The sequence below is a fragment of the Sander vitreus genome, chromosome 11 (assembly GCF_031162955.1).
Source record: "Sander vitreus isolate 19-12246 chromosome 11, sanVit1, whole genome shotgun sequence".
Classification (NCBI taxonomy): Eukaryota; Metazoa; Chordata; class Actinopteri; order Perciformes; family Percidae; genus Sander; species Sander vitreus.
The window spans coordinates 16,534,642-16,557,948 of NC_135865.1; the positions used below are offsets into that span (position 1 = coordinate 16,534,642).

The 23,307-nt window shown below is 38.7% G+C and overlaps 2 protein-coding genes across 8 annotated transcripts in view; one reads left to right on the forward strand and one right to left on the reverse strand.

Annotated features, from left to right (window-relative positions):
- Window positions 1–11,577, forward strand: part of osbpl6 (oxysterol binding protein-like 6) — a 40,076-nt gene extending 28,499 nt beyond the window's left edge. For 5 of the 7 annotated variants that reach the window (XM_078261931.1, XM_078261935.1, XM_078261932.1 and 2 more), the window contains 12 exons: window positions 83–190; window positions 587–718; window positions 1,577–1,664; window positions 5,279–5,532; window positions 5,902–6,039; window positions 6,374–6,437; window positions 6,636–6,714; window positions 7,313–7,457; window positions 7,559–7,703; window positions 7,900–8,026; window positions 8,286–8,408; window positions 8,622–11,577. In XM_078261931.1, the coding sequence (XP_078118057.1) occupies window positions 83–190; window positions 587–718; window positions 1,577–1,664; window positions 5,279–5,532; window positions 5,902–6,039; window positions 6,374–6,437; window positions 6,636–6,714; window positions 7,313–7,457; window positions 7,559–7,703; window positions 7,900–8,026; window positions 8,286–8,408; window positions 8,622–8,733 (1,515 nt within the window). In that variant the 3' untranslated portion in view covers window positions 8,734–11,577. The remainder of the gene's footprint in view (window positions 1–82; window positions 191–586; window positions 719–1,576; window positions 1,665–5,278; window positions 5,533–5,901; window positions 6,040–6,373; window positions 6,438–6,635; window positions 6,715–7,312; window positions 7,458–7,558; window positions 7,704–7,899; window positions 8,027–8,285; window positions 8,409–8,621) is intronic. The other 2 variants (XM_078261937.1, XM_078261936.1) reach the window with 1 other exon arrangement.
- An 840-nt stretch (window positions 11,578–12,417) lies between these two features.
- prkra (protein kinase, interferon-inducible double stranded RNA dependent activator) lies at window positions 12,418–23,269 on the reverse strand. The gene is made up of 8 exons (XM_078261942.1): window positions 22,610–23,269; window positions 18,012–18,187; window positions 16,164–16,245; window positions 15,685–15,763; window positions 15,280–15,397; window positions 15,092–15,186; window positions 14,822–14,984; window positions 12,418–13,929 (listed from the first exon to the last, which is right to left on the reverse strand). The coding sequence occupies exons 1-8, from the start codon at window positions 22,654–22,656 to the stop codon at window positions 13,772–13,774; spliced, it is 918 nt and encodes a 305-aa protein (XP_078118068.1). The 5' UTR covers window positions 22,657–23,269; the 3' UTR covers window positions 12,418–13,771.
- Window positions 23,270–23,307: the final 38 nt, after the last annotated feature.

A 23,307-nucleotide genomic window follows, 5' to 3' on the forward strand; every position in this document is an offset into this window, starting at 1 on the left:
CAAACACTAGATCCTCCCTCCCCAACAAAACAAAAAACGTCAGCGCATGTGGAAAGTAAACCACACTTTTTTAATTATTCAGGCCCTGTCCCAAAACGCAGAACTTCGAACCCGACTCAACCGCATCCACTCTGAATCTGTCCTGACTGAACAAGTTGTCAGTGTGAACATCATCTCCACGCCTGATGAGGTAGGTCGCTGTGGTCAGTCTGTCACTGACGGAGCTATTTTCTGACTCTTACATTGATGAAACAACAAGGCATCCAAGGCTGACTGGGTAGTTGTACTGTTTGCATCATGCATTATTGATTCCTGTCTTTATAGATTGATGGTTTTTTTCCAGTACACCCTGGCAGGTAAGCTTAAAGGATCCTTATTTTATGCAGAACCTGACATCAAGGTTAATGGAAAGAATGACTAATTAGAAACGGATGGGAGCTTGCCCTCTGGCAAGGATACACATGCTGAAAAATAAACTCTGTGTTGTCTTTGTTTGTGTTTGTTCAGGTCCGTTTCGGTTCTTCAACCTGTCATCATAGGAAGGAACAGTGAACATCTCGTGTGTTTGCATGTGTTTTTCCTGCAGGCTGGAGAACAGATGGGGATCCCTCTGACTCAGCAGGCTTCTAATGAGAGCCGACTCTCCATGTCGGAGTCTGTTTCTGAGTTCTTTGATGCCCAGGAAGTGCTTCTGTCAGCCAGCTCGTCGGAAAATGAGGTATAACAGATGACAGTTAAGTGTTTAAGAAAGGACGGCGGTTTGGACCATGAGGAGCGGGTTGTTGAGGAAGGAAGGGGTTAAACTAGCCCTGCTGGTGGGAAGCCAGATAAAACGTCACTGTGAAGGCTGTGTGTGGAGCTGGAGTTAGTCAGCAATTAATGAGGGCAGCATGAGAAGCAGAGATATCGTATAACGGAAACTCAAACAAACGTCAGGCACACAGGAGGGCTTCTATTCAATCTGACCCGAGGCTTCATCTCTCAGTTGTGTCTGGGAATCACACACTCTTCTGTCTGTTCCTCTTGATGTGTAGCTTCAAGCTTTGTTAAATAAGGTAGTTTGAAACTATAATTTCTGCCTTCTCTACACTTTACACTCCTGCAAACACCTTGCTTCAAACATATGTGGTCTCTGAAGAGCCATTGAGCATTGTAGCTTCCCAGACATGCATTGAGCCGTATTGAAGGATTACTCACCAAGGAAATTCATCAACCCCCCCATCCTCCATTCCCAACAAGCAGGCCTATTCAGACCTGTGTTACACTGTTGGCCGAACCATCACCAGCAGCAGGCGACTGTAATAGAGGCTAATACAACAAGTTGCTACCATATGCTCCTCTTTGGTGGCATCAATGGCCTCATTGTGTTTGCTATATATAACGTATGAAAATGCTGCAGTGTCTAATCTTATGATTACTGCAGTGGGACAGATAGTGGGTGACTGCTGCAGTTTGTTAGCCAGTGGCAAACTGCAGTAACTGTGTGTGAGACTACGGCCGTCTGCTAGACTGATCAGAGTTAGTGTTCTACTCTACTGTGCTGACTCACTCTGCTTTGTACCTGTTCCCCTCGCAGGGCTCAGACGATGAGTCATATGTCAGCGATGTGAGCGATAACATTTCCGAGGACAACGCCAGTGTGACCGATAACGTCTCCAGACAAAGTAGGTCCAATCCTCTATCATCATGAGCCCCCTACCATGTATCTATATGTTCCCTATTAGAAAAGGGAGGAAAAATAATAAAGGAGGGGATCCCTCTGATGGATCAACCGTGCTTCCCTTTTCAACATCCACACACACAGACAGTTCTGGCAAGATCATTTATCAATGTGGCCAAGGCAATTGACTTTGCAGGGTTGCTCTGTGCCAAGGGCATCTCTTAGACTCTATTTTAGCTATCTGTGTAAGGAAGGATGTGACCTCCCTCCATCTTTTGTCACATACCACACAGCAATTCATAGTATCTCATGATGATGAAAACAATCTCTGAAAATTGGTAAAATTGGAACTGGGATTGGCAATATTATGTCAAGGTCATTTAAATATATAATATAGCCTCAGGCAGAACTATTTTTATCTATTTCAGACCCTGTAGGCTCATAACCAGAGGGGGCAGACTCTTTGCTTTGATTGTCCCAAAGTTTATGAAATGACCTGCTCTTGGGAATAAATCTCTTCTTCAAACAATGATTTTTTTGCAGAGCTCAATCTTATTTGACTGGGATTATCTCTTTATTTCTTTTACCTGACATTATTTGTATTGGCTTTACCTACTTTATTTAATGTCTATTGTTTAAGGCTTCAATTTTTAAACGCTTAATCAAACAGTTAGATATATTCATTTTACGTCACATAAGACAAATAAAACCCTCACCATTTAGTAGTTGTAATTTGAGAATCTTTGGCATTTGTCTTGAAAAGTGATGATTAATAGTTGCCAATTGATTTTCTGTCGATCAATTCATGGACTCATTGTTTAAGCTTCCTTATTGTTCCCTAAAAGTTCCCCATTTAATTTGATTTTATATAAAAAATATAAAAAAAAAAGTGTTGATTTAAATTTGCTGCCATGTGTGAAGCACCTTGTAACTTGAATTTTTTTTAAGTGCTTTATAATTGTTCTGAATGCTGCTAAATCAGCATTCACACAGTTCAGTATTGTTATCCAATTCTTCCTTACGATTTACGGTCACCTGCTACTCCTGCATACTTTCAGCTACAAAAACCACTCCAATATCAAAATGTTCAGCTCTTTAAGGACATTTGTGCTTGTATTCATCTTTTCTCTACCATTTATAGTTTTTAAAATATTAAGTTGTTTTCTTTTTACATTGAAAGTCAATGGAGCAATGTTTAAATCCTCTTCAGGCTTCTTTCACTTCTAAATGCTACTCCTCCCACATACTTTCACCTACAGACGTCATTCTAAACTATTCACAAAATCTTCAGCTATTGGAAAATGATTCCGCTTTTTGATATCTTTTACAGTTTTTGTGTTATCACTTTTTAAGTTTAGTGCTGCTCAGTGTGGTTGATGTCACAGCTACAGTGCGGAGGAGAGAGAACATCGTCTTAAAACTTTCTCTCTAACTTGCTCTCACGGCCACAGTTGTTACTTTTCAAACACCATTTATATGTCAAAACGTGGATTTACTTGTCTACTTTCAGCAAATGCACTCATTTCAAATGGCTCAGTGAACCTCCAAATGAAAAGAGCCACAAGCATTCCTTCATTGACAGCCCTTCTTAAACATCCTTGACGTTTCTGGACAAAAGCACATTACCAGTTTTATTTTTTTAATTTTTTTATTGCTACCACGTATTGTTTAGGCTTTTTTCAGGCTTCTTCAATTGGAAGATTACCAGAGCTCTTACAGTTAATCTCAGACAGATATACTATACTATGACTTTTTTCGACATATGATACTATGACTTTTTTTCTGATTTTTTTTAACATTCTATGCTATGACTTTTTTTTTTTATCACTTTTTTCGACATTCCGTACTATGACTTTTTAATGGCTTTTTTTGACATACTATCCTATGACTGTTTTTAACATAAATTCATTGTGTGCATGGTGGCTATGTGGTTAGCAATGCTCTAACAGACTACCAGGAAGGAGTCACTGCAGGCTCTGACCCTGGTTTGATTACCAGTCCAGGCTGGCTCTTTTCATGAAGTGTTTTCAAAATACTATACTATGACTTTGTTGTCACTTTTTTTGATTATTTTAGGCCTTTATTTGACAGGACAGCTAAAGACATGAAAGGGGAGAATGACGTGCAGCAAAAGGCCGCAGATCAGAGTTGAACCCAGGACCGCTGCTTCGAGGAGTAAAGGAGTAAACCTCTATATATGGGCACCCGCTCTACCAACTGAGCTATTTTGGGCACTCATTATAACTTTTTTTGACATACTATTCTATGACTTTTTTCGATATACTATTCTGTGACATTTTAATGACTTTTTTAACATTCTATACTATGACTTTTTCAATGGTTTTTTTCGACATACTATACTCATTCTATACTACGACTTTTTTGTCACTTTTTTCGAAATACTATACTATAATTTTTTTTCGGCATACTATACTTTGACTTTTTTCGATATACTATACTGTGAGGTTTTTTTTAACATTCCATACTATGACTTTTTTCGATATACTATACTATGATTTTTTTAACTTTCTGTGCTATGGGGCCTGTTTAGCTCATTTGGTAGAGCATGTGCATACTTAGAGCTGTATGCCTTGATGCAGAAGGTCTAGGGTTCAACTCCAACCTGTGACAATTTCCTACATGTCTTCCCCCTCCCTCCCTTTCATTTCATTCATGGAAATGCCCAGAAAAATAATCTTAAAAAAACATACAATACTATGACTTTTTTCGACAAACTATACTATGACTTTTTTGTCACTTTTTTCGACATATTATACCATGATTTTTTTTTTCGTTCCTTAGCTCAGTTGGTAGAGCATGTGCACATTTAGAGCTGTATGCCTCAACACCAGGTCCAGGATTCCAGAGTTCCAGTCCAACCTGATGATGATTTCCTGCATGTCTTTCCCTTCCCTCCCCTTTCATTAAAGGTGGAAATGCCCCGAAAAATAATCTTAAAAAAAACATACAATACTATGACTTTTATTGATGCAAAATACTTTGACTTTCTTGTCATTTTTTTCAACATACTATACTATGACTTTTTAGTCACTTTTTTCGACATACTATACTACGACCTTTTTTTGAATGCTATATTATTACTTTTTTGTCACTTTTTTCAACACACTATAAAATGACTTTTTTGTCACTTTTTTCGTAAAAAAAAGGGTCATAGTATAGTATGTCGAAAAAAGTCATAGTATAGTATATCGAAAAACGTGACAAAAAAGTCATAGTATAGTATTTCGAGTTTTCATTACTTTTTCAACATTGTATACATTGATTTTTTTCGACATACCAAAGCATGACCTTTTAATGGCTTTTTTCAACATAAAATACTGTGACTTTTTTTTATATACTACACTATGGCTTTTTTCGATATACTATACTATCACTTTTTTATCACTTTTTTTTAGATACAATACTATGACTTTCGATATGCATTACTATGATTTCGTTTAGCTTTAGCAATTTACCTTCAGCATTCACAAGCATTTCTGCAGGAAATGCATTTTCTAGTTGAAGATTATTATTATTTCAGAGAACAGCAGAGACTGTCACAGATAATGTTGTACCACCTGTAGATTGTTAATTAGGTGATATTATTTGTCTTCCCAGTGGCCAACGGAGACTTTGCTGGCAGTGCCTTCCGTAATGGGCGGCGCAGCTGCCTGCCAGCGCCGTGTCCCGACACCAGCAACATCAACCTCTGGAACATCTTGAGAAACAACATCGGCAAGGACTTGTCCAAAGTGTCCATGCCTGTGGAGCTCAACGAGCCCCTCAACACACTGCAGCGTATGTGTGAAGAGCTGGAGTACAGCGAGCTGCTGGACAAAGCCGCTGAGACCGAGGATCCCTTTGAACGCATGGTAAAGAAGCCGTCAGTTTCTGGCGCTCTGTCAAATCAAATGCATTAGGTTGGGTGTTGAGTCTAAAAAACATGGTCATCCTTCATTGCTGTTCATAATGCAATTGAATGTTTGCTTTGGTTTACATTTTTGTGTCTATCATACCTGTATTTGTTTATATATGAGGTGACATTGCCAGACACAACCAACATAAATAGTTTTTCTCAGAGGCACGTCTGCGAGGCGGTAGTGCGCTCCAATGCAGCTGTCGACCTTGGATCATCCTATTTTTATCTGTCTTCTGTCCATTGGATAGCGTGACAAAGCCTGTTACTATGAAGTGATTAATCCCCTCTTGTTATTGGCTGTTTTGTTTTGACTCTCTGACAGGCTCTTGTCGCTGCTTTTGCTGTCTCAGGCTACTCATCCACTTACTACAGAGCAGGAAGTAAGCCATTTAACCCGCTACTCGGAGAGAGTTATGAATGTATTCGGGAAGACAAAGGCTTCTGTTTTTTCTCTGAACAGGTAAGTCTGTTTTGTTTGATGAAAGAAATGTATGTGATATAAAGTGCATCTTAAACAGAAGCATTGACTTGGAGATATCACCATTTTTAAGGATAAGCTCTTCAGCAGCTTATTTGTCAGGCTGGGGGGGAAAAAGGTGGTTCCCAATCTTTTTGGCTTGTGACTGCTTAGAACAAAGAAATCTCTACTTGTAAACGCCTCGTTATCTACCAGTTGTGGCCATTTTTTAGTCCATCATGTGTCCTCTGTGTGAAGACTGAGAGATATGTGTATGATGTGTAATCTTAACAACAACAACAGCTGTCAGACTTTTTTATTTGATCTTGTCTCACAGGTGAGCCACCACCCTCCCATCTCCGCCTGCCACTGTGAGTCCAAGAACTTCACCTTCTGGCAAGGTATGTTACATACCTAATTAGTGAAGGCTTTTCCTCATGGGGACTCTGGCTTAGCAGACAAGCCTTCCAGTCTGATTTAGCCTCTTTAAAATTCAACTTTTTATTTGTTACATTTTGAGGTGAAATGCAGAGATTTGAGTGGTCGGTACATTTCTGTTCCGTTACGTTTCTGATAGTTTTCATCGATTTGCTTTTCAGATGTGAGATGGAAAAACAAGTTCTGGGGAAAATCGATGGAGGTTTTACCGATCGGGACTGTGAATCTCACGATTCCCAGGTAACTTTGATCAAGCTGCTGTAGTGATTAAACCTAAAGTCACAGATTCCATCTCTACAATCTAGAGCCCGACCGATTTATTTGCCTATCACAGACATATCGGTATTGGCATATATGTTGTCTATATCTGCTGATATGAAGACTTTTTTTACAGTAACATATAAGGCAGAAAACAATGCTTGGAGGTGATATAGAAATGGTCTAATTGCGTAGTTTGTCCAGCAGATCTTGTGAGTGCACAGTACTGATGTTCATAGCTTTTTAATTGAATGCTTGATGCTTCACGTCAACCAAAGTCAGTCGATCAACATAATTAAGCCCAAATTTAATGGATGTGGTGTCATATTGTCAATGCACAGTATTTTCAACCCTCAAATGACTTACAATCATACAACCGTCTTGAGTTGTCCGATGACGTGAATGCTCGCAGGTCTCAAACATGGGAATCTTTCTCATCTCTACCATCATCCCATATGAAATGAACATGGTGTGAAAAGCAGATTCTCAGTATCCCACACATGAATCTAATATTTACTTCTCAGTCTGTGTTTGAGTAACACTTTAATATGAAACATACTAATACGTTGTATATTTCTAGGTTTGGAGATCACTATGAATGGAACAAAGTCACCACCTGTGTGCACAACATCCTCAGTGGACGACGGTGGATCGAACACTACGGGGAGATAACCATCAGAAACATAAAGAGCAGCGCTTGCCTCTGCAAACTTACCTTCGTCAAGGTAAAACGCCTTCAGCAATCGGTGTTACCAGTGTTAAGATGTGATTTAGATGCACTGCATTGTGGTAAAGGGTAGCTACCAACATGGGGTTTGTCTTTCAGGGAAACTACTGGAGTTCTAATGTGAATGAGGTTCAAGGATTTGTAATGGATCAAGAAGGGAAAGTGATCCACAGGCTTTTTGGAAAATGGCATGAGGGCCTTTACTGTGGTGTCCCACCTTCTGCCAAATGCATCTGGAGGCCAGGTAGGCACTGGTTCACTGGACTTCACATAAGCCCTCTAACTGGTGCTACTGGTCACCTAAGGTCCACTGAAAGTGTTTTTGACAATATGTATTTTGTTCCCTGACACATTTCAGTGGATGGGGTGGGCAGGAAAGTTAACAATGTCGATGAATTGATTTTAAGCTTTTTGTTTACGTTGTTTCCTCTCCTTGTCAGGCTCCATGCCCACAAACTATGAGCTGTACTACGGCTTCACCAGGTTCGCTATTGAACTGAATGAGCTTTGCCCCGAGTTGAAAGATGCTCTGCCCCGTACAGACGCCCGATTCAGGCCCGATCAAAGGTACAGCATGACATCCTCAGCTGCCAGTATGCTGCTGCCACCAAGTGTGAAAATAAAATGCCCCTGATTTCCCACAAACCAGATTGCAATATGAGTTAATCTGCTCGTAATATTGTTTTTGTCTGATGAGTGCAGACTGAGATGTCCTGCTTAAAAAGCTGAGTGAATATTTGAGTCTTGAAATGCACGTGTTGTTGGTGTTCTTTGTATGACCATCTGATTTACTGTTTACTAAATAAGTGATGTTTGGGTCACACAGGCACCTGGAGGAGGGGAACTTAGAGATGGCATCCTCAGACAAGCAGCGCATTGAGGACCTGCAGAGAGTCAGGAGGAAGTGGAACGAGGAGAACAACATCAAATTGGAGCCACGCTTCTTCAAGTAAGCACAGAGACCAGTAACCAGATGCATCTAACTCTGTGTATGCACATTATTTTTATCCAATTTATGAAGCCGTGCGTACACATGGTTGTAGTCTATAAATCTAGATAATATCCGCCCAATCATGCCTCCATGTTTTTATGAATGACATTTTCTCCTCATTACTTTTAGGGTTATCAGTTACATCAGTCACTTTTCCATCTTTTCTTCCAGGAAAGTGGTTGATGCCAATCATAGGGAGAGGTGGGTCTCCAACAACACGTACTGGGAGCTCCGCAAAAACCCTGGCTTTATCAATATGGAATCTACAGTGAACCTGTGGTAGCACACGGATTGCCATGTCCATCATATCGTCATCACAGACAAGACGGCTGTAATCTATGCACAGTAAGGTGTTAAGAGAAACACTTTAACGATAAAATATCCGTGTACAGGGATATTAGCGACTGCAGAGCGGAGGGATGGCCTGATGCCAAGCGACCCTGTTGAGGTTCTGTGGCACTGCCACATGGTCATCCATCCATGGAAACATCCTGTAGGATCACCTTCATTGTGCTTGTGGAAGCTGGGTTGTCAGGGCAACAATCGTACCACTCCTATGTAGATCTTTCCTCAGCTTTTTTGACTTCTGAGTATGTCCTTGCCTTAAAAAGACATTCATACAAGTCACACGATTTAGTGCTTTTTCGTTGAGGCCATTTGATTTCTGACAGCAGTTTGGGTTAGACTAGTCTATGAAGTAGACCTTTTGACGATACCTATGTGCATGTTTAGAGAGCCGCATTTATTATATCATCAATTATTGTAGAAAAAAGGTATTTTTATAAAATATCTTGGACTCAGAATTTAGTGAAATAGTATGTGAATTGGCAGATTGGATTTATTTTTGCCATTTAATACGGTTGAATCTGTGTGATAGCAGTATTTTCTCTTGGGAAACAACTCATTTAAAATGAATCTCGACTGCAGCAGAGGACGTATGGCGTCCATACATGGAATTTTTAATGAATATAATCAAACAGCGGCTCTCAAAGCTTATCATGATTTGGAAGCAGAAGTAGGTATTAAAATGTAAATCCTATTCGGGTGTTTGGGACACGTGATGCAGGAGACACACCTTTACAGATGTGTTTTTGTTTTTGTTTTTTTAACGGTCAACACAGATCTGTCACAGATTCAGTTTCTCCTCACAGTTGAGATCCTGTGTAAATAGAGGGACAACCTCATCCGCCCTCCCCTGCCCCACTGTCTAATTTTTTTCTTCTGAATCACACGGTTACATAAATACACACATAACTCCCTCCATTTATAGTAGGCACACCATATAACATATAATGGACTCGCTCGTAAAACTCAAAAAAGAAGGTGTAGTAGGTTGTATGGACTGTAAAGCCCTTGGAGACACTTTGATCATGATGTGGGGCTTTATAAATAGACTTGACAGTGAAACATGAGGAAAATATATTTTCTTCTGTCAAAAATAATGACAAAACTAAATACCATCACAGTTAACCAAAGTAATGTCTTAAATTTACATCCTTTTCTGACTAACTTAAAATGATATAAAAGAAAAAGAAAAACAATATTACCAGCAACTGTTTGGTATGTTATCGTGATCTATTACCTACATTATGAATCAGTCATCAAAACAGGAATAGATTTTCTTTTGATTAAATAATTAATTAGTTAATTATGTTAGCACTCCCATGACTCATTCAGCCAAAAGTATACAGTTAGTCCAATGTGACACACCAGAGCCACCTACAGGTTGTCCAATGAAAATGCAGTTTCAGGATACTGTAGGTCAACAATATAAATATTTCCTTCAATGTTTTAGATGTTAAAAAAAAGTGTGTACAGTAACAATTCTACTGTTCAAGAATCAAAATGTGTGTGATTTCCCCAGAGACTTTACTGCTGTGACATGGGCTTCTGCAAAGCACCAGTTACCTATTTGCAGTTTGTATATTTATTGCAAAGCAGATTAGCTTTAATGTTTTAACTAGTGTCCCTCTTTTGTGTTACAGAGTAAGAAAATATAACACGGGGCTTCTGATTGAAATCAACCCCAACACACACAAGTAGTCACACATTGTGTATTTAAGTCGATTCCTCTTGTTCAGGACCGCATGGTGAGGACACCGAAGGAAGAAAAAGAGTGAATATAAATATGTAGAATGAAAACTATGTGAAGCAAATTTATCTTGTGTGCACTGTTCATATGGTACTGTAGATTACAAACCAAAAAGGTAGTACTGCTTTGCATCCATATCTTTGTTTTCTTTTCTTTTTTAAATGTACTTACTGTGGTTTTAATTATTCCTGGTCACAAACTCAATGCTAAAACTCGTCAGTTTCACTTGCTGTGCCTTAATGCATTTATTAATGCCTCACAAACACACTACTGATAACAACCCCCATGCCGAGAAGGTATGCCATTAACAAACTCTGCATCCAAATACAGTTTCCAAATTTCCACCTGCATACAGATGATACATTATGATAGCGCTGAGGGTTCAGCTGTGGACAAAATGTCTTGTCTAAACTCTTAAAGGGAGATATCTTTGACATTAGATGAAGAAGAAAAAATGTTAGACTGTAAAATGCTTGCAGTGTTAAAAGATGTTCCGCACTGCTCTGCTACTCCAAACATGCAACCAATCCATTTTTGGTGATCACTGTAAATACAGCACATTTAGAAGATGGGTCACTACTGCAACAGCTGATTCCTTTTTCCTCCTACATCTGACCTACATCTAGACTGAATCACAGCAGTTGTGTGTGTGGAGGCAGGAGAAATGTTTTACATAGTGTTTGGTATCATAGTCAGACTGTAGTGAAAAAAAATAATCATGTAGTGAAAAAAAATAATCATGAAAACCTCTTCATGCTTTCTTCATTCACTGTTTGACCTGCATGTCTAGAAAATTTTGCCTGCCAATGAATGTTGCAGATGCCTTACAAAAAAAGGTTTTTGTTTTCTCAATTGGACATTTTTTTGTTTTTGGACTGACATGTATCACGAAGCACTGTGTCAGCTCAGTTTCTTTCAAATCTGTTTCCAAATGGGTACCTTCTAAAGTGCAATTTCAACAAAGTACATATCTTTCCATGAACACTGTACACTGCTGCTACATAGTGCTTGTTCTAATAAAACTGTAAAACTCAACTGATGAGGAGTGTGTGGTTTATATGTAAAAGGCAAAGCGATAAGTCAATTAACAAAAAATCAGTTATTGCAGGTTTAACGTTAAAGGTATAATATGCAGAATTTTACTAAAAAACTATGTAAAACATACAAAAAGTAATCCTTCTCAATTATCACTTATGGCTCACTAGAGGTGTGTGGTGGTGTCTATCTGCAGAGAACCTTCCCTCTGCATGTTTTTAGTCTTTTCTTGTTTTTCTGTGTGAGGGATGTTTTGAGGCGTCCGTAAAGAGCCTGTGGGTGTAACCCCTACCCAATAACAGCGTGCAGGTTGTGCAGCCCGTTCTCATTTCCAGGTACCGCCGCTTTGTCACGCCCTTCGGCGTCTCATACTGACGCACAAGTTCAACCGACACACACAGACAGGATGAAGCTCTGCATTCACACAAAATCCGACAATGTGTCTCCTTCCCGTGGCAGTGTGGGCGTGTTTATTTGTGATTTAGAACGTAACCGCTGTGATACAATCAGAAAATAACGTTTTTTCTCTATTCACTGCTTTGTTCGCTGCTCTGTTTCTTTCTCTCTCTCTCTGGCTCATTGAACAGTAAGTGATACCTCTTACATATTATATCTTTAAGCAACTATCATCTAACTAATCATCAGGGTTAGTCAGATATTGTCAAACATGACTTTTCATGACTTGTGTCACTGTTACCACATACATTTGGGTTAAACTGGTCAAGGTTTCTATAGAAAACCAGGCAAGTTATTTTAGAAGTTGACTTATTGTCTCTTTTTAAACAGCTTTAACAACAATCTGCATTATTTTATCTGATGTGTGTAGGAACAAGAAAATCATTATGCTTGGTATAAATCATTTAATACAATGTAGACAACAAATACAGGCCTGTAGTCAATTGATACAAAATTATCCTAATTTAAAATCACAAATTTGTGATTTGTCCATTACACACTTACCTTCAATTTTTAAGTCCTAAAAAACCCACCCCAAATCACAAAACCAACTATTTTGCTCTACGAATAAAGTCAGTAAACAACAATAACATGTTTGTATGATCAATATTTGCTTTCTCCTCTCTTAGTTATTTAACCAAACGAATCAAGAGTGATTGATTACATCAGTGCACAGGCCTTTGTACGAATACAGCAACTCATTAATTGATGGCTGTCAAGGGTTCAGCTCCCACGTTTCATTCAAGAACTCTGCACATTGCTCCTAAAGGCACCGCAGCAATCTCTTCTCTCAATGCTGTCTATTTTTACAACCATTAACAGAAACAGACACTCATTAACATTTAGTGTTTGGGTTTATTTTCTGGATTCATACACATGTTGCTGCAGAGGACAGCAGTCAGTAAATGTATATTAAATATATATCACAAGGTACTATGAGGAACACTGCAAAAGAAATGGCAACAGACCAGCAGGATGGGAATATGAAGTAACATGTTATATCTATTTTGAGAGTCAACCAGATACAAACAGCAGGGGTTGTACTGTATATTGCATACTGACAGACTGAAGTGTGGAAGTAGGAAAGAAAATAATTTAATTATGTAGATCAAAATGCAGACCATCCTTTCAAATATAACCCAAGTCAAATAATCTCCCTTTTTCAATTCACTTTCATTTTAGAGTTTAACAGAAAAGCAGGTATCTCTGAAGCAAATTAAAAGTTTAAGATATTCTTTTGGCTCAATACAGCTCATTGCTACAGGGAAAAAAAACTGTGGAATAAAAAAAAGAATAAATAAAAGACCAATGGAACCTAAAAAGATCTGACTACAAACAGGCAATACAATCCCACTAAAACAACACAAATAATGTGCTTCATATTTCTCACTATACGTACTTAATTTACACATGTACATTTGTGTCAATACAGTATGCTGGACATCTCAAGTAAAACATGATGGTGTCTCTTCACAAATACTGCTCTTAAATTGCCTGATTCAAGTTACTTTATGTTGAGTTCTTCCTGTCTGTGGACGATATGAGGTCAAGGTACAGTATATATTTATAAATATGTGTATCACAAAGATCATGATCCACATAGTTATAAATATATACTTTGACCTCATATTGTCCACAGACAGGAAGACTAGTGGGAAGAACGATCTACAGCCTCATCATGACTGGACATCAGCTGAAATATGTGACAAGACAGGTGAAGCAGATGACTGCGGTGGTTTTACTTGGTGGAGGCCATGATCTTGATGTACTGGAGGGCGCTGTGTGCTGCGTCGTTGTGAGCGTTGCTACAGGAGATGCCGGTGCCGTGGCAAACGGTGACCGGGGAGGTGGACAGCTCCGCCAGGCACTGGTACTGGCCGTTCACCGTCAGCTCATCTGCAAAATACAGCCACACACTTTACAACATGACACGCCCTGCAAAAATGAAGAAAAGTGTTCTCTTTGGGTGCTTTCCATTCAGCTAGTTATGCTTCCTCCCATCCTCTAACCCAGAAACCAATCTGCCGTCACTGAGGATGTTCCAAACCATATTTTTGATCCTATTTATGGTCCGCATTTTTTTCTGCAGTGTCCTATTTAGAGTCGGTCATTCTTTTTTTGTAAAGTAGCTTTCATTGTTTCAATCCAGCGTTACGGTTTGTAATTTGATCTCATTGATATTATCCTCAGTGTTCCCTGTTCACTCTCCCACTGCCTCATCGGAGCTGTAATAAGTTACTGCTAATGCAATCCCAACATTTTGTACTGCCGCTGTTTCACATTAAAAGCAAAAAGGCAACAGAAAAAGAGGGGGTGATTATATGACTATTAGTCATATTTGACGTTTCTTCCGTCTGAATCATAAAAACACTCCAAAACAACCAACAATCTTTGCTCTGTTCCAAGTGCATCTTGGCTAATTTGGGGAAATTGAGAAAGCCTGTGAATATTTGTTGTCCACAGCTGTGGTTAAACTGAGTACTGTGATATCAGCCTGAGTCTAAAAAACACAGACTTACTGTACCTGCAGCCTTCTAAAAACAAATTATAGACATCATCAAGTATTTATAGCTGGTTTTATTAAATTCTCACATCTGTTTTTTTTTCAGTAATAAACTAATTTGAACTGTCTACTGGTGTTTTTTTTATTAATAGATCCATAATCAGTATTGGAGCCGCAGTGACACAACATCAGGCGTTAAACTGAGCCAGGCGAGAGAAGCTGAACGGGAAAGCACCCTGCATCTTAGCAACCCAAGCAACACTAATGTTGTGTGCATTTTCTTACCAATGTCGAAGTATGTGACCTCAAAGCCCTGCTCCTTGGACAGCTCCAACATCATCTGAATATAATCCGTGTTGGGAATGCTCAGCGGGTTTCTTCTCAGTAAACATATACTCTCTGCTGATGAGTTCCTTAAGTTTTCAAACCGGACGCTTGGTTTTGGAGTCTGAAAAATGAAAATGTAAACACAAAAAAAAATTGACACAATTTAAAGACTTTTCTAAGATGTACTTCCAGTGGTCACTTTGCAAAGGCGAGAAATATTTGATGTACCCATGTGATTTCAGAACAGCCTGACAGACTTTGAAGCTTTAACACCATTTTCTCTGCAGCTGCCATTTTCGCTACCTTTTTTGAATTTCCTACACCTGTCGAAACACAAGACATGAGATTAAGCTCAGAATGAACAGCAGCACAAAATTGCAGTCACTTTTACACAAATGTCTTAAAAACACCCGTACCTTTCTCTGACAGCGACTCCATTCGACAAGTAACAGTGAATTCTCTCTTGTGTGGTGGACCGGCCTCCATTAAAACTGTGTATTCAGGAAGACGCCATCCTCTCTGTAATGCTAACTCCTGAAGTGAAAAATAACGATTAAGTAATGAGGACAAGGAAAAACAGAGTTAGTATTTTATTTCATAATATGCATGTAATAAAAGAACATATTGCTATTGCTGCATGCCACTTTTAATTACAGTTTATTAAAAAGGACACAATTTGTAATCTCTGGAAGTAAATACATTCATCAAGCTTTCTCTATGTTTTTTACTCTTCAAAAAAATAAACCCAAAAATGTGCTCATATACAATCAGAGAACACACACACACACACACACACACACACACGGCCGTGATTTACACACCTGCAGTATCCCCACTGAGTTGGGATGGTTGTTTGTTTCTGCTACAACACCATTACTCTCAGATTTCACAGGAACATTCCTGTTGGGAGTAAAGCAGTTACCACAGCTGCATCAGATCAACACTCCTACAGGCTGTCAGTAAAGCCGTTTCATGTATGTATTCAATCAATGCATTGCTAAAAAGGCTAATAAGAGACGAGGTTTTGGCAAACTCAAGTTAGGGCTGCAGCTAATGATTTTCTTCATTATCGACTGATCTGCCAAGTTGTGAAAAATGCCATTAACATTTACCAAAGCTGATGTATTCAAATTGTTAAGACTAACTCAAAGTTTAGTCAAATAAACTAAATTTACTATCATAGATAACAAATGTTCACATTTGAGAATTTTTTTATTTAAAAATAAAATAAAAAATAAAATAAAATACTTCAATTGTTGGCAATCAATTTTATTTCAATAATCATGTCAGTTCTACTCACACTGCCCCAGCATCTATCTGCAGAATATTCAGGGCAGCGTCTGCAGCCTGGTGTTTAGCTGCCTTTTTACTAGGACCTTGACCTGAAACAAAATACAAATACACAACACTACAGATTATGTAATACATTACAAATATTTAAAAAAAGCACCTAAACCTCAAGTTACTTAGCAACTCATAATGGCTAAAAATAAATATGGTGTATTTTTTATTCTAGAAAATAAAGGTGAACCCTGGAAGCTACTGGAAAGGAAATATTTAAAAAAAAAAATAATACAGAGACAAATCTGGTCCTTTTTAAGAGCATACTGTTGTTTAAAGGTCCCATGGCATGACATTTTCACTTTATGATGTTTTTTAACATTAATATGATAATGAATAATATGATATTCCCCCAGCCTGCCTATGGTCCCCCAGTGGCTAGAAATGGTGATAAACCAAGCTGGGTATCCTGCTCTGCCTTTGAGAAAATGAAAGCTCAGATGGGCGATCTGGAATCACCTCCTTATGAGTTCATAAGGAGGAAGGAGGAACCTCCCCTTTCTCTGCTTTGCCCGCCCAAAGAATTTGGCCCGCCCATGAGAAAGAGAGAGACATAATAGGCTTGTTCGAGATGAGCCAGGTCTGCGCAGAATCGATCACCGACGATCGCCACCCAACGCATGCCGATTAGATTTGTGTCCGACTTGATCCCGACTTGCTCTGACGTCATGCACACATGGGCAACGATAACCTCACGAGATCAAGGCGGCCGCAGTTCTGAGACGCAAGCAGCGCAGTTGCTTTTCATGCTGGGAAACGACGGCCTCTCAGCTGATCTAACAGCCGATTGGTTCAGAATTGACTCAACATGACGATGTTTTATATAAACTTTTTATTGATTTTGAATTGGAGGGATTTTAACTGCTATAGAACACATGTTGTGTGGCTGATAGTTATATTTAGAAGTCAGAGAGACTAAATCCATTCAGATTACGGGTCATCTACAGTGTGTTGTTAATTAAAATCAGCAACAGATCGCATGTAGAGCATTTTGAGAGCTACTCTGTCATAATTAAAACAACTGGAGACTGTGTACAAGCTGATATATGGGTCTGATAACATTTTATTAAATCGGAATCGGACCACAGTGTTTCTGTGACTTCCTGTTCAGCCTGAAGGCTGCTGGAATCGGCTGGAAACTGTCCGACCTGACAGCGGATTTTTGTCACCGCCCCCTGCTGCTGCCGCCTGCTCTCGTCCACTTTACAGGCGAGGTGCAGTTCATCTCGAACCAGCCTCATGGCTTGCAAACAAGCGAAGAATTGCAGTTGGTCAAGGCCACACCCCCACCCTCCACCTTGCCCCCCTCTCTCCTCCTCAATAGCATTTAAAGCTACAGACACAGAAATGGCACATCCTAAGGAAAGCTCATTGTGGGACTGGCTCTAGTGGCTGTAATTCTACACCAAGGCTGAATTTCAGGAAAGAGACTTCAGATACAGTATTAGGGGACCACTAAGGCCTATATAAAAGCATCCAAAAAGCAGCATGTCATAGGACCTTTAAAGATGTCAAATGTAAAGACTGGATTATTTCTCATCACCTCGACACTGACAGCTTTGCAACTGCTTCTCATCCTCTTCGCTGGATCTGCACTGTTCTATCCCTGAAGTAAGATACCTTAAAACAAGGCATATAGAGGATATATTTAAGAGTATACTGCAGCAACTGACAACAAAGCAGACGTGATAATACTTAGCAGGTTGGAGTGCTCTTTCTAAATTATCAGCGTCTGGTTTTCTCAAATAAAAAGGCTTCATCCAGTGACAGGCAGCTATTAGCACAGCAAGAGGTGGCTGTAATTTACCTGCGCAGCTAACATCTCCGATTTTCACGCTGAAGACGAAGCTGGGTTGGTGAGCCTCTCCTTCAGCCTTCTCCATCACATACACAGGGAGGTTGCCACTTTTGGTGCCATATTCATGTAGGATTTGTATAGGTGTCTTCCCGGGGTTGGTCCTCTGCGATTCATGTGTATTCAAGCTGTATTGAACAAGCATCCACAAACAGTTAACCAAGGCCATATTAACTGGGCAGTTGCCATTAGATGGCTGCAGTATACATCTGAGCTACAAACCAGGAAAGTTCACAGACGACAAACAATGAATGCAAGCAGTTAAACCAATTTACAGTGTTTAGATGCCAAATAATAATTTATTTCATAGATCCTTCCAAAGATAGTGATGGCTTCATTAAGTAGCTTCCTATTAAGGCTCACTGATTAAAAAAAAAAAACTACTGCCTGCTAATGTGATACCTCAACAGCATCGGAGTCAGACCCACTGATCACCTGTGACAATACCATCTAATGAAACTACAGGTGCTGGTCATATAATTAGAATATCATGAAAAAGTTGATTTATTTCAGTAATTCTATTCAAAAAGTGAAATGTGTATATTATATTCATTCATCACACACAGACTGATATATTTCAAGTGTTTATTTCTTTTAATTGTGATGATTATAACTGACTAATGAAAACCCCAAATTCAGTATCTCAGAAAATTAGAATATTACTTAAGACCAATACAAAAAATAGGATTTTTAGAAATGTTGGCCAAATGAAAAGTATGAACATGAAAAGTATGAGCATGTACAGCCCTCAACACTTAGTCGGGGCTCCTTTTGCCTGAATTACGGCAGCAATGCGGCGTGGCATGGAGTCGATCAGTCTGTGGCACTGCTCAGGTGTTAGGAGAGCCCAGGTTGCTCTGATAGTGGCCTTCAGCTCTTCTGCATTGTTGGGTCTGGCGTATCGCATCTTCCTCTTCACAATACCCCATAGATTGTCTATCTATTCTGTTCTAATTAAGAACAGGAATACCATGGTCCTTAAACCAGGTATGGGTAGCTTTGGCACTGTGTGCAGGTGCCAAGTCCTGTTGGAAAACAATATGCATCTCCATAAAGTTGGTCAGCAGCAGGAAGCATGAAGTGCTCTAAAACTTCCTGGTAGACGGCTGCGTTGACCCTGGACCTCAGAAAACACAGTGGACCAACACCAGCAGATGACATGGCATCCCAAACCATCACTAACTGTGGAAACTTTACACTTGACTTCAAGCAACGTGGATTCTGTGCCTCTCCTCTCTTCCTCCAGACTCTGGGACCTTGATTTCCAAAGGAAATGCTAAATTTACTTTCATCGGAGATCATAACTTTGGACCACTCAGCAGCGGTCCAGTCCTTTTTGTCTTTAGCCCAGGCGAGACGCTTCTGACGCTGTGTCTTGTTCAGGAGTGGCTTGACACAAGGAATGCGACAGCTGAAACCCATGTCTTGCATACGTCTGTGCGTGGTGGTTCTTGAAGCACTGCCTCCAGCTGCAGTCCACTCTTTGTGAATCTCCCCCACATTTTTGAATGGGTTTTGTTTCACAATCCTCTCCAGGGTGCAGTTATCCCTATTGCTTGTACACTTTTTTTCTACCACATCTTTTCCTTCCCTTCGCCTCTCTATTAATGTGCTTGGACACAGAGCTCTGTGAACAGCCAGCCTCTTTAGCAATGACCTTTTGTGTCTTGCCCTCCTTGTGCAAGGTGTCAATGGTCGTCTTTTGGACAGCTGTCAAGTCAGCAGTCTTCCCCATGATTGTATAGCCTACAGAACTAGCCTGAGAGACCATTTAAAGGCCTTTGCAGGTGTTTTGAGTTAATTTGCTGATTAGAGTGTGGCACCAGGTGTCTTCAATATTAAACCTTGTCACAATATTCTAATTTTCTGAGATACTGAATATGGGGTTTTCATTAGTTGTCAGTTCTAATCATCAAAAGTAAAAGAAATAAACACTTGAAATATATCAGTCTGTGTGGAATGAATGTATACATTATACAAGTTTCACTTTTTGAATGGAATTACTGAAATAAATCAACTTTTTCATGATATTCTAATTATATGACCAGCACCTGTATCTCAATAATCTTGAAAAGTCTCAATTTATTGTCAGTGGCCAGAAAAAAACTAGAGACCTCTTGTACAATGCAATGCAATCAAATACATCAACCCAATAATAAAGATTTGAATGTAACTGAATAGAGCATGCATACTGTATAGAGCTTTTCTATTGTACTGGTCACAATATTAGACATCTAGACTGTACGTCTCCAATCTCAATGTTCAGTTTTGTCAGACTTGACAAACGTTTTGCAAGGACTAGTCTATAAGCATTAAAAAAACAAAACCTTGTGGTCAGTGGGTACAGCAGGCGCACATGTACTGAGAGGTTTATGCCTCGACGCAGAGGTCCAGGGTTCGAATCTGACCTGTGACGATTTCCTGCATGTCTTCCCCCTCTCTCTCCCCACTTTCTCACCTAACTGCCCTATGAAAATTAAAGGTGGAAAAGCCCCAAAAAATTATCTTAAAAAAAAAAAAAAAACGAAACCTGGAAGGAGCTTGCAAGAACAAGTTTACATGTAGGCTACATAACTGTAGACGCAAGCACTGTGTCTAGTTCTTCTCAATTAGTTGTTACTATCTAGGAAAGTAATGCTGAAAGGAAAGCTCTCTTTTTTTAAAGAAAAGCCCTGCTCACACTCACACACTCAGAAGCTGCTCAGTAGACCACTTGCTCTCAGCCAATGTTTTTTTTTTATTTTTTATAAATTATTTTGAGGGGAATGAACAACAAACATACAAAGAATATATATATTAATAATAATAACAATAATAATAATAATAATAACAATAATAATAACAATAATAATACAGATATAATCAATCCAATTCAGACATCAAAACTAAACTAATTTTATTTGAAATATTTATAATATTATATAATATTATTAGAAAAAGATGGAGGAAAAATGAAAAACTAATCACGCTATGATGCTGAAGGACTGGTTTTCACATTTGGTCTGTTTTTTTTATGAGTAAGACATTAGACAATAAGAAGGCCACACAAAAAAACATTAAATACACTGAAGTGCGACATCTGGGCTGAGGTGAGAATTTGCTGGTAACAATATGGTAGTTTCCAAAAATCAAGCAGCAGTAAGTAATCAGCAGTTTGACAGTGTATAAAATACCTTAGTTATCAATATTTTCTACACCAAACGAATGTCTTTTAAATCCTCAGATATTCAGTACTTCTCATTTGATATTAGCCCAAAATATGTTTCTGTAAGTGCAGTCGCTTGAGCCTGAGGGACAACTTTAACTGTACCATATTCAGCTTAATAGATGTTATTTTATATAGAAAATCTCAACAACCTCATATAAACGTATATCCAATGGGAAAGCATTATATATCCACGTAGGTGGAAAAACTGAAAGCCTAATTCCATTGGGTTTATTAATGAAATAAAATCGTTGTCAAATCATTGGAATTTGTATAAAAATAAATAAATAAAAAAAACATGAAAGCCATAAAACAAAAACTTTAAAGATCACCTTTTGATATATTTAATAAGAACTCATTGCCCAGGATGTGCATTGCTAAATATCGTTTCATATATGCATTTTTCAAGGTTTGCTTCATCAAATGTCCCGTTATTTTTTTAAAGTTTAATTACTGTTACGTTTTAATATTAGATATGTAGGTGATGATTACATTGTCCCATTCTTGTTTTGTAATAATGTTCTTGATAAAATAAAAATACATTAAAAACAAAACTAACTGTAAGCTACCTGACCTATCACAGCTAGCGCTGTAACGTTATGCGATTAATTATTCTGCCTAACCAAGGTCTTCATATGACATAAACAAGACATGAGTGTTTGTTCTGCACACTAGAATTACCTATTAATGGACAAGGAGTTTTGTCCATCAAACGTACGTTAGCCAGCTAAGCTAATCAGGTCTGACGCTGACGCAGTTAGCTCCTGTTCAATTATAAGTGCATTTCTCTGATGCAGGCTCTCTGAAGGATAACTTTTGAAGGTTAACGTCAAATATTATAATTTTAACATTAAATAAATAAATAAATAAAGAAATGTTGACAGTGTGTCTGCTAACATTACTTACATCCCCAAAGCTAATATTACCAGTACAACGTAAACTGATAACATTGAGGTTCATAAGCCACACGCTGTCAGTGAGAGATAGAAAATACAATAGTTGAACAAAGGCCATCGTATATAACAACAGGTATATAACGTTAGTTCATAAAGTAGCTACCTGTGCTGAGCTACCCTAAAGCTGCTGTGGAGAGGACAACACGACCTAAAGATCGACAGCTTGCCCAATTATAGCATTTTATTAGTTTTCAGTTCTCTGAAATTTCACGTTGAGCTTCATTGGTCTCATCTGTGACCTACTTGAGAAACCGTACAGCCTTTATTGTATCATAACTAGCTATGTATTATTGTTTTTTCAACGCTAACCTGTTAAATACTGTCAACATATTATCGTTTAATTTATAGTAAACGTCAAACCCGTTGAAATTAGCAATAAATCAACAAACCTCGTGTCTGCTTTCAATGCTGGTGACCGATATCCTTCTTGAGACATGTTAAACGTTAGTTTCCTGTCGTTTTGTTTGCGGGCTGATTAAAGACTCTTTTGCGGGTAACGTTAACGTTAAATGGAAAAAGAATATTAGACACCCCTTTGAATGTTTTGTCTGGGGATCTAGTTTTATTATTATGAAGAATATAAATTGGCCTGAGAATGCTAACAGTTCTTCATTGTAAAGCTGACCGGGGAGCGAAAATACTGAATTTAACGTCATATCAACATCCGGGTCAACAGCGGATCAACTGACGCCAGTGTGTACCAGTGTTTACCGCCCCCTGCTGGTGATAGTGTTCAAGTTTTTGCCCCATAGTTACAACAGTTTATGTTACCAGATTACAGTAAATTACTCCAAAAAAGTACTTATTCAAATGGTGAGAGGTATTTAGATCAGAACATCACAAGTTCCCAGAGTTCGAGCAAACAACAAATATTTGGTATTTTTGTTTGACTGCTGATACATTTTTTTCACTCATTGAATACTCGATTATTCAAATAATTCTTTCAGCACTATTTGGTAGATCCACATTTTCAACTTTGATTCAAATGTGTGGCATTATGGTAATTTCAAGGTGTTCTCTTAGAAGGGTTGCACTGAAGACTCTGCAAGTTATGAATGAAATAGACGGTAAGAGAATATTTGTAAAG

Bases quoted from the DNA above. Each gene is read 5' to 3' on its own strand.
- prkra (XM_078261942.1), bottom strand. From the start codon at position 22,656: ATGTCTCAAGAAGGATATCGGTCACCAGCATTGAAAGCAGACACGAG. The intron at 18,188-22,609 runs GTTTGTTGATTT...TGTTCAATACAG, and splicing joins GCATTGAAAGCAGACACGAG to CTTGAATACACATGAATCGC. The intron at 15,764-16,163 runs GTGAGTAGAACT...TACTCCCAACAG, and splicing joins CAGATAGATGCTGGGGCAGT to GAATGTTCCTGTGAAATCTG.